The following is an 11,705-nucleotide window of genomic DNA, read 5'->3' as shown; positions in this document are numbered from 1 at the left end:
TCCTGTCTGAGTCATGTTTCTGTAAAGCAAATTATCTTATATTGTTGTAGTGAGAAATACAGCTTAAATTCGTCAGAATGAGCTCTTAGGAATTGGCAGTTTATATAACAAATCATGACGCTATTGGTCAACCTTGAAGTATCATCCATAGTTGATACTGATCGCCATGTTTCTGAGATTGGATATTTTTTCCCGTCAAAAGCTGTGTGATCGAGGTGTTCCATATTGATTTCTTTGCAATTCCCGCAGCATAGGGAGCTCGCATTCTCAATGCAAATTTGAGTTTCATGTCGGCCAGTGCAGTGTCCGCAACGATATTTCTTCATACAATAAATGGACAGATCTTAGACACTTGTAACATTGGAGTATCTTTAGGTGATTTTCAACCTGACATGACATCTAGCCAATGAATAGTCATCCCGAAGAGAGTATTTTGCTCCAGATTTCGGTAGAGCATTCAATTACACAGTTCGTAAAGTTTTTGCTTTTTGAAGGACATGCATATGCATAGTATTTTCACTTTCTTTTTACCAGATTCCGTCAAGTTTAATGAGCTAATGTCATTTAGTCTAGGGTTCAATTTAACATTTTTTTTACACTAAGACCGGCTTCTTTTATCTTTTTCAAGGATCTTAGTTCTAATATATTATCAGTTGCTGTTTCTATTTTAACTGCTTTATCTCTCCAGAGCAGACATACTTACAACTTTTACATTCAGTTTAGCTGGGTTTCCGATTTTAAATATAGCCTTTCTTGTATCTGCTGATGTCGTGTAGTTATTGCTTGCTATTTTTGTTGGTTTGGTGCAGATTGGGTAGGTTAATGGATAAGTATATCGTCACCGAGCGAGCAAAGCGAGTGAATTCGACTGAACAGAGCATTAAATGTTTGAAAGGGTTCCGTCAGATAAAGATAACTTACAATATCGTTGAATTACTGATGGAAGACCACTCAGGAGGCAGAAATTTGTCGTTATGGTTCATATTATCTTTTTCACTAACCTTTCCACCAACATAGACGGGTGTCCAATGAATCGGATGATCATGTTGATACAACACCATGGGTCGCGCTAATATTTTTATATATTCGAATACTTTATTTTTAATATCTTCGTGACTTGTAATTCTTGCATAAAACCCTGGAACCAAAAATCATTATACATTAGTATATTTAAGACATAACACAACAATTTAGTAAATATAATATATTTTATTTAATCGAATCATTGTATATTTTAAACAATTTTAAGAAAATAATAGTATTGATTTTCGTCCGCAAACATGTAATTTATTCCGCGTTATAAATAATCATAAACTACTTTTATTATTGCAAACCATGATCAGTTACAAATAAATATGAAATATGGATAGTATTATTTAACATTCGCTCCATTCTGGCAGACTGCTATTGTAACGTATCTGATTATATAAAGTCACAGTTAAGACACTAAAAGTGCTGATGAATTCTGTCAAATAAACAAATTAGGTAAAATTACAATGACCATTACTTTCATGCCAAATAATTTTTTAATCATAAAATAGGTACAAATTTTGCGATTACATTAATGAAATGAGTGTAGAGAACTTTGCTAATCAAATTCATCTTAAGGGCCCTAAAGACTGCCGAAAATCGCAATTGCGAAAATTAAAAATTATCTGCGAATATAACAAAAATCTTAACCAAACACACCATGGACATTTACAAAATTTATGACGTTCTTGTATGTGGAATACGTAAGGCAATAAGAAGTAATCAAAAACTGTTTCATATGAGATGAGATATACAGGGCATTCAGTAAATCCTGAACAAGTTATAATACATATCATTAAATTCGTCGTAAAATTCTGAAGAAAATGATGCTAGCAGAATTAAAATATTTCAATTAGTTTTGAAGAAACCGGTAATTAAAATTGGAAATTTCCGCTAGTCAAGAGCGTCAGATGATTGTCACAAATCAATAAGTATTTCGTTACCTGAACATGCAGTCCAATGAACGCACATAAAATTTCTGTATTGTCTCACTTGTTCAGTACATGTCCAGTATGATGCTACCACTGTACGTAGTGCGTGAGGGTGTAGAGGTATGTGCACTTATTAAGTACAATATTTCACCCATCCAATGCCTAATTTCTTCCTGCCGATCAGCTGACGCTTTTGATTGATGAAATTGTCCAATTTTTAATATCAATTTTCTCCAAAACTTATTAAACGTTATCGGTTCTCCTCGAACCAATTGTCTACGACTTATCAGGCATTCTGTATATTAGAAGACATGTTATAGGGTTTAACAAGTGAAAGAGAAACAGTTTGCAAACGACTATGGTGAATAGGGAGTATCTAAGTGAGATAATGTAAATATTGAGAAAGAAAAGGGTGGTATAAGAGGCTGGAGAAGGAATGGAGGAAAGTGTCGTGTTTTAAAAGGAGAGGAAAACTAGTAAGGCAGTGGGAGGAAATTGAGGTTCGAAAGGAAAGGAGCACCCTGTATGGTGACAAGAAGGCGACGAGGATAGCTTTTGATACCTGTGGAACAATAGAAGCATGTAAGAGAAAAAATAGTAAACAACAGTAGGTAAAATAGGGAGGATAGCAGAGTAGGCAAGAGGGAGGAGGAAATAGATAAAAAGGTAAGATAAAGCAAAAGAGGAAAGAGAAGGAAAAACAATTAGAAAGGTAGAGAAGCAACGACGTAGAATGTGAACTTGTGTAAACGAAGAACAACAGAGTAGAGGAAGGAGAAGGAAGAAAATATTTGGGCGTTTGCAAAGAAGCAGAAAGGTGATCACTGGAAAAAAAAGAAGACGAGTGCATAGGAAAAGAAGTGCGATGGATTGAAGGTTTAAGAGTCATATGAGAAGAGATAACGGAAGATCAACGGAACCAGAAAAGTATATCAGAAAAAGGCAAGAACAAAAATAGCATATGGAAGATGAAACATAGACGGAGAATACTAGTGGTGAAATAAAGTAAAAGAAACACCGAGGACAGGAAGAGGTGAGGACACAAAAGAAATAACTAGGAAAAAGGTGACAGAGGAAGAAAGTGAGTTTGAAAACACTATCAAGAAGTAAACAGAGAGAGAAAGGGGAGAAACGGGAGAGAGGAGGGAGAGGTTGAAGGGCTGGTGATGAGAGTGCAAGGGAGGAGAGAGAGAAACAACAAGAAGTAGGAATGGAGAGGGGACAGGGAAGAAAAAGAGGCAGTAGAAGAGGGAAGATGAAGACGAAGAAAGAAAAGAAGAAGACTTCTAGAGATAGACTTCTAGACTCGAAGAAATGGGATGGAAAATTACCGTGGAAATACAAGTAGCTTCTGCAAGAAGCAGAGAGTGAGAAATTGGAAGGAAAACACAGTGGACGTACGCTGTGGAGAATCAGTATGGAAATAGAAATGGAGGAGATCAGTGAGACAGGAAGGGGATTGCAGCAGGCGAGAATGAAATTGGAAAAAAACAGATGGAAAGTAATAAGAAGCATAGAACAGAAAATGTGAAGAGTTGCTTCACGAACTAAAAAGAGAAAGACAGGAAGGAAAAGAGAGAAGCCGTTAATAGGAGGGGATTTTAACAAAACGACAAGAAGAGAGGGAGGAATTAGACTGTGATGGGGAAGAAAAAGAAAAGAAAAGAACCTCAAGAGATGAGAAAGTAAATGGGGGAACGTTGGAAAAAATGCATGTGGCAGGCGACAGGGTATGAAGAATAATGAATGGAAACAAACAAGGGGATATTACGGAGAATACAGTGGATATAATCCCGCTTTTATTTATTATCTTCACCGACCATCAAGAGGAATACATAAGAAGCTTGGAGGAAAATTTCCCATCGACAATGGCTTTTTGTTTAAGTTAATGGTTTTCCATTGATTTTATTAATATACAACACATTTTTGGAAATAACCATTGATAATGGAAAATTTTCCTACGGTAAGATAAAGAAAGATGCATATAGGGATAACGTAACGCTAGTGACATACAGAAGTCGAAATTTTATTCAAGCAAGGGAAGGGAAAAGAGAAAGGAAGAGGAAAATAGGTAGATGTGGGAAGCCGAAAAAGCCAAGAAATTTTGAAAAAGTTGCCGGGGGGGGGGGGGGGGGGCATTGAACCAAGTGTGGGGAATAAGTGAAAGGAAATTCAAAGGGATCCCAAAAAATGAAATGCCATTATTCAATATATTGGTAAAAAGTATGGAGTTCTACGAGGTGGAGGTATGAGAAAAGAAAGAAAGGAACAAGATATAAAAATTGCAAATAAAATACATAAATTGGATTATGGGACTAAATAGGTATTTTCCAGACTATAACAGAAGAAGTAAAGAAAAGAAGATGAGTATAGTCGCAGACAGTAGCATGCTGAAGTAAACGGAGAAAATGAGATAGACGGAAAGTATGTTAACAAGAGAATTCATATGAGAAAAAGGCATGAAAGAATGAAAAGGTATGGAATGGGAAAAGGAGATGGAGAAGCTTTAATCCATATAGAAATTTATTAGCGAACGTCCTAATATGAATAAGGTTATAATAAGGGCTAACTAGTGTTTCCTAAGGTATATTTCCTTAATGCGGCTTTGTTTAGGTTCTGATTTAATTTACTACTGACGAGAATATTTGGCCAGGCCGTTACTAAGATTGCATTAAGACATTTATAGGACACAATTAAGAAACTTGTTAGACTTTTATGCTGAACACTTTTTACTTAAGCTTAAAGTTATCTTGTTCTGGTAAATACAATTTTAATCCGCCAATTTTTACAATCACTGTAATAGAATATCAAACATAATTATGATTGCTTGCAATATTCATTTGATAAATTCTGGTATATATTATATTATGTTCTGTAACGTATTTTCTTAACCCGACACCGATAACGTTAAATCGAGAACAAATCTACGTTATCGTCGGCCGTCTACTCTTCGCCCATGCATCTGCAAGCCAGGCGGGCGCCAGTAATTTTTTGTATCACCGAGGATTGACATGTCGGTATGACCTGGGAGTTGGGGCGAAACACTCCCAACACTGCTAAAACGAGAGTTCTGACGGACCTTCTCAGAATAGACGGTACTTTAACGGATCCTGTCGATTTTTGGGGATGGATCAAATCAGTAAATGTGATTGGATGCATAAACGGGAGCGGACGGTTACGGAAATGCACGGCCACTCAGGCTGCTAAGGTGGGGTTAGAGAGGGTCGAAGTAAGCATCAGGTAAATAATGCCGAAACAGAGAGCAAATAGTCAAGAACGTAACAGAACGGATCACAGCTATAACACCGAAATCTTCACTGCAGCTGGTTCAGCTAATTCGGGAAATCCAAGAACTCGATCCAGGGGACACTCAGGTGGGCACTGCACTAAATCACAGCATTGCATTTTCGAAACACACGCAGAAGAATGATCGGACTTTCTAGATATAACGTTAGCAACGAGAGAACTACATAACCGAGAAACCTCTAGACCGTCCACGAAACACAGCTAGGAAAACTATTAACATGTAGCATAGGAGCAGGAGTCAGCTCGTAACACCTCGATCGATGTCCTAAGACAGACTACTATGACAATAGTCAAATTCGAGAATTAATCATTGTGATTGGTTGAGATCCTTATAGCCGACAACTCTTATTCTTTCCCTCGAGTCGTACCTCTCTAGCGCCGGTATCTCACCTGGAACTCTGCCGGTCGTACAAATCAGACCGAGAGCGTAGCTTTTAAGCAGAGTGGCCATTCGAAGGGAACCAGAAAGTGAGAGCGCTTATCTGAATCGGTAGTTAGAGTCGCTTTGTGACTGTGAGTCGAAAAATTACGTCACACTATACAACGTCACAATATACCATTACGCCATCCGTATGTTTGATATAGGGGAATGTCGTCAGGGTCGCACCGTCGTCTAGGTCGGACCTTTTCAATTTTTTATATATCACCACTAGCGCCACTTATGCGTGAGCGTGGTCAAACTAATTGTGGTAGAAGCAAACTTTACGAAGCATTGCTTTTTTCCTAGCGTGTTTGTCAGAAGTAGTGTGCACTCAGTTGCTTTTTGATAGCGCAAAAAGTTTCTCAGCACCCGTAAAAACCGTCTCAGAACATGAAGAGATAACGTATGTACAATCGTCGAGGTAAGCATGAGTGTGTGTCGTGTGGTTAACGTATAACAAAATACTAAGAAGAATATTAAAGTTTTTTACTTATTCATTTATTGCGTGACATGATGCAGTGACGGTGCTTATCGTTAAGGTTCGACCATTTGTGTAGTCAGGATTGGTCCACCGTAATTTTTGCATAATATCAGATAAATAGCATGGAATCGCGAACGGCGCTCAATGAACAGCACAGGTTTAACTTCACCAGAGAGTCTTGTAACATTGCGTGAAAAGAAACAAAAGCAAGACACTTCGAAGACGCACACAAAACGCCCAAATTCAACTACAAAAGACCAGCTAAACGAGATCGCTCACCAAAAAATGTGCAGGAATAACCCTCTTCGGATGAGAATGAAAACTTCTATATTATGTTTAAAAGCGACGCCTAAACACTTAAACCGCAACAACTCTGTTGCTTGCATCGAATGCAAGAGAGAAGTGCATTTGAAATACGCCAAACTGACAAAAAGCTATTTTGTTTGCCAAAATTCCGATTTTGACTGATTTTTTCTTCAATATTTTACTATTTAATTTTATAAGATTGAATAAAAAAAGGAAATTATTTCACGTTATATTTCGTCGATTCTTCCCAGTGATTCAACGTAGACAGAAAGGATCAACCTTGACAGCATTTTTTTTTAAATTGCACTACTTTTTTATCATAGGAATTCACCATGCTTCAAAAAAGTTTTGTAATCATTGGACCTTTCTAACAATGTGCTATACTTCCCTAAACTCTTTCCCAAACAAAAGTTGTGGGTAAAAGTCAAAAAGTGGTCCGACCCTGACGACATTCCCCTATTTTCACGAATACTAACAGTCGAATAAACTGTAAGGCAGTTTCGAAGTATAATATTATATTGATTAGAACGCCTACTGATATAATACATCTATTCACATCGTACGGCCTTTGTGGCTAAAGCGTTACAGCATCTATCGAGTACCTATCGCTTGTCTGAACCATAGTCCAATCAGAATTGCAGAAAGTTAATCGTCTCTTGCTCGTAGTCCTAACTAAATTTCTACAAGGGTACGGGTAAAGGGGGGTGAAAGGGGAAGGTGGGAGAATATATTGATAGATTGATGAAGATAGGAGAATATATATCGAGTACCTATCAGTTGTCTGAATCATAGTCCGATCAGAATTACAGGAAGTTAATCGTCCCCTGCTCGTAGTCCTAACTAAATTTCTACAAGGGTATGGGAAAGGGGGGGGGGTTGAAAGGGGAAGATAGGAGAATATATTGACGACTATGGAAAGTAAAAAGGCTAATTTGGAAGAAAAAGATGGTGCGTTGAAGGGAAAGAAAAAGAAGGATGAAAAAGGAGGGCGAGAGAAAACAAGGGAGAAACTGTTGAACAGAAAGAATAACAAAGAAAATCAAAATATTGAAAGAAGAGGAAGAAGTCTAATAGTAAAAATTCGGAAAGGAAAAGAGGACAAAACTAGGGTGAACAAAGATTTGACACGACGGAAGTGTAGAAGAAGAGTGGATGAAAGGGAGTGAAATAAAGGTAGGAAATAGAAGGCTGAGGATGGAAGGAAAATGTTGGGTGTGAGACGAGAGAGAAAGAAAGCTAGTAGGAGAAGGTAAAGAAAGGACAAAGAAAACTATGAGAAAGAGAGGGGTTGAGTAGAGAAAACAAGAAAACAAAGTTATAGCCCGGAAGGACCTTGAGTTCACTAATTGAATAAAGAGCGATGAACACATGTATCAAAAGATGTCTGTCAAATTTTTCCTTCACTGTCAAGTTATAAAATTTTATATATTAGAAGTTAACATTTCATCATGTCCGCGTACTAATCACGTTAGAACATTTTCATTAAAGATATTAATGGAACCTGATTATTTTTAAATATTAGGAGTAATCTTATAATTATTTTGTACTTTATTATTTTGATATAATTAGAAGACTTTTCTACTAGAAATATAAAGAATCACGTTATTCGAAAAGTTTTACAATGGTTGTACTTAAGAAGGTAATAATTACGTACCTTTATTGGTGCATGCCATATTTTGGATTTCTGGACTTCTGTCTCCTCCAATAAGATATGTGAAAATTCTAACGAGCATATGTGGCCAGTTATATCGTTTAATCAGTTCCGTAGGGACATTTGCACTATCATGTGTAATTAACATGATTCCCTGGTTACACTGACTGCCCTGACCAGTTCTGTTATACTTTTGTAAAATCTCGAAAGCGGTGGCAAACGCTGCAGATATGTTCGTAGCTGTGTCTGCTTTTATTGTATTCATAGCTAGTTTAAGTTCTCTGATATTATCCGGTGATGCTTGAACAAGGCTGTCCTTGAAACATTGGACGATTTCTTCAGCACTGTCCGCATATCGATATGCGTTTACATAATCATTTGGACCAAGAGTATCCAAGATTGCATTCACTGTTGCAATCGTTAAATCGCGAAATTTAGCGGATGCATAGTTATTACTATCGATCAATATAGCTAAATCCTTTGGACTGGTAGCACCTCCCACAAACCAGTCAGAAGAACGAAAGTCGTAGATGTCACGAACGTTCTTCGATATCGTTGGCGATTTTGACGTATCAATTGGTGGCCAAGATGTTGCTGCAATTAAAAAACAAAAAATTCATTTCTTTTCACAATCTCAAGTTTTAAACTTCTACAATTATAGCAATAAACGCGAGATTCGAACAGAACAATTATTTTTCTTCGTATACAGTATGTTGTTCCGAAACAAACCGTTACATAATCTGCACCTCCATGCAATCGTTTGCAGAAAATTTCTCGAAAACAATGCCTCGAAGAAAAAATTTATTGAAACCACATTTTCTCGAAACATATTTCCTGAAAAATTAATTTCTGGCAAATAAATGCAGGAATAGCACGAAAAACAATATCTCGAAAACAACTGCTCTAGAAGACAGCTTCTCGAAAAAACAAAATCCTGTATTGATTTATTTTTAATATTGCAGAATGGTTGCAGTATTTCCAAATTCTCTTCGTAATCCAATGTACCGAATAACTATTATACAGGGTGAGGAACTATCTATTGCCACCTAAAATAACTCCGAAAGTATGATAGTAGTAGAAAAGTTTTCGAAACAAAAGTTGCATGGGACAGCTGGGGCTGTTATATGTCTATAGTTTTTTGTTGCTAGATGGAGTCGCTTCAGAGATTTGAAAGTCAACTTTGTTTTTTTAGATAGAATGCTACGTTTTGATACTCATTTTCTGTTAGCGGCTATCGAGATGAATCCAATGATATGCAACATTAAGGACTTTGAATGTCAACGAAGGTCATTTACGGCAGAAAGGTAAAATGAACTTACATTTACAGACGGTGTCCAAAGAGATTACTATTGGTATCAATGCAATGCTGCAATCTCCTTACCACGGATTGAGTAGTATTTGTTATCACTTCGGCACTTATCGAATCACATGCTCTAACAATTCTTTCTCGCATATCGTGCAAATACAGTAAATATTTACTAAACACGGCGTATTTATCGAACTTGATAATGACAAATAAACACTCTTCGGTCGATATCGCAAAACAACAATAATAAGAATGGTAAGACTAGTATCATCGAATCAAGCGAATTTAAATTATGTATTCTTTCGAAGAACAAATCGATATGCTTCTCATTTACGGAGAATGCCAGCAAAATTCAGTGAGAGCTAGAGATTTATACGCTGAAAGATATCCTCAACGTTCTCACCCTACACGCCGTACATTTAAATATTTGTACGATAAATTAAGAACAACTGGATCCTTAATCCATCGAAAAAATAGCCGGCAAAAGCAAGTAACTCACGAAGAAACGGAAATCGGTATTCTTGCCACTGTGATTCGAGATCCTTGTGCTAGTTCGTGTCAAATCGCAAGGGAATCTGGCGTAAGCCAGAGAAGTGTTATTCGTGTTCTGCGTCGCCATAAATATCATCCTTACCATATCAGTCTTCATCAGGAATTGTTGCGTGTGCATTACGTAACACGCGTGTTGATGCCGGAAGCGTCTGGGCTTCCCGGAGATAATCCCTAGTTATCGTACAGGATTAGGATACGTTGAATCCTTTTTAGTTTTGGGTTACGACAGGAATCGTTATTCCTTGTTACGGGAATTATATACTGTTGTTTGATTGTATTATTATTCACGCGTTCTAGGTGTCGAGGAACCGCCGATTCCTTGCGCGTGTGTTTTTCGGAACCGTTGTTCCAGTTACAGTATTTTTCTGCGTTTTATGAATTATTTTGGAACCGTTGTTCCTTCCTGTGTTCAAGTATTACAAAATTTCATTATCTTATTTTTACATTTCGTTTTATTGTTTCTTGTTTCCAATAAATCGGACCCGTCTATAGGTTCCGTCTGTTTAACCGAAACCTCAGATCTATTTGATTTTTCAAAGCCCCTTTTGTGTTGTCTGGTAGCGATTAGAAAATTTCAGGTCTCGTTATTGTCTCCCAGACCCAGGACCCCACCGCACAAGAGCTGGCCCTGGTACCCTCTGGAGACAGCGGTGTATCTCTTGGTACACCTGGCGCCCAGTAATATAATAATCTATTAATTATTTCTCGCGGTGCCTTTATTTGTGCGATTCGTCGTTACAGTACATATTGTAACGTAGCGTCCGCGGGACGGCTAGTTACATAAAAGCATAGGCGCACGGAGAGTCGTGCCGCCGTCGAAAGCCGCCGAGAGAATGCCGACGACGCCGGAGGTTCGGGGCGAGAGGAAGCCGGGGAGAGCAACCGGCAGCGCCGAGCCCGGATATCGGGCAGGCTCGGGTAAGTTCGGCGCCGCCCGGAGACTGACAGGCTGTGAGCGCCGAAAAAGGAAGAGCGGACCGAGGCGAGAGCCAACGCACGAGTTCGGGTGAACTCGGGATTCTTCGGGAATCCTTGGGCCGGGGGGTCGAAAAGGGGGCATTTCGTTTTGAACCGTGTAACAGGAGTTATCGCGAGTGAGAACGCAGATTTTTCGTAATTTCCTTAAATTAACTTCTCTTTGGTTTGTATAGAATCTTTTCCTTGGCTTTCTTAATTTATCATAAGACTTTCGTTACTTTGGATTGATTTGCTTTGTACCGCTCTCGGTTGATACTTTATCCTGCCGCATGTTTTTGGCTTATGTGAATTTTCTTTTGGCTATTTTTCTAATTGCTTTTGACTGCTTGTTATAAAATATAGCTCTGGTGCGTTAAATTAATATAGTGCTTTTTCTGCTGTATACTCCAATTCCTCTGTTCCCTGCCTGAACGCCACGACGCTTCTGACTAGCTAGCCACCGGATAGGGCATTTGGTGAATTACTGTTTAGCGACTCTCTCTCCTCCGCTGCTTAGTGAACATCGTACGGATCGGCCGTCGTCCCTTGGTGAATCTCGTAGTGAGATTAATTTTAGTGACTTTTGTGAACGGGTGGCACGTCTTAGGACTGTTGGCGTCACCCCCGGTTCCGTTAATTTCCTAGTGATCCTTTTGAGAACGAGAGACCCGTCTTAGGTTGTTGGCGTGGTCCTTGGTCCGGTATATTAGTGTTTAGTTTTAGCGTAACCCGGCCTATTCCGAATTGGGTAAATTATTTAGTGA

General features: G+C 38.3%; 1 protein-coding gene across 1 annotated transcript in view; it reads right to left on the bottom strand.

Moving 5' to 3' along the window:
- Positions 1 to 1,001: 1,001 nt before the first annotated feature.
- LOC107271106 (voltage-dependent calcium channel subunit alpha-2/delta-4) overlaps positions 1,002 to 11,705 on the bottom strand; it is a gene marked incomplete at both ends in the record, with an annotated part of 27,187 nt that continues 16,483 nt past the window's right edge. The window contains 2 exon segments of the mRNA XM_015746723.1: positions 1,002 to 1,138; positions 8,130 to 8,720. Coding sequence (XP_015602209.1) covers positions 1,002 to 1,138; positions 8,130 to 8,720 — 728 coding nt within the window.

The sequence above is a fragment of the Cephus cinctus genome, unplaced genomic scaffold, assembly GCF_000341935.2.
Source record: "Cephus cinctus unplaced genomic scaffold, Ccin1 Ccin1_scaffold0896, whole genome shotgun sequence".
Classification (NCBI taxonomy): Eukaryota; Metazoa; Arthropoda; class Insecta; order Hymenoptera; family Cephidae; genus Cephus; species Cephus cinctus.
This window is presented reverse-complemented; position numbering and strand designations above follow the sequence as displayed.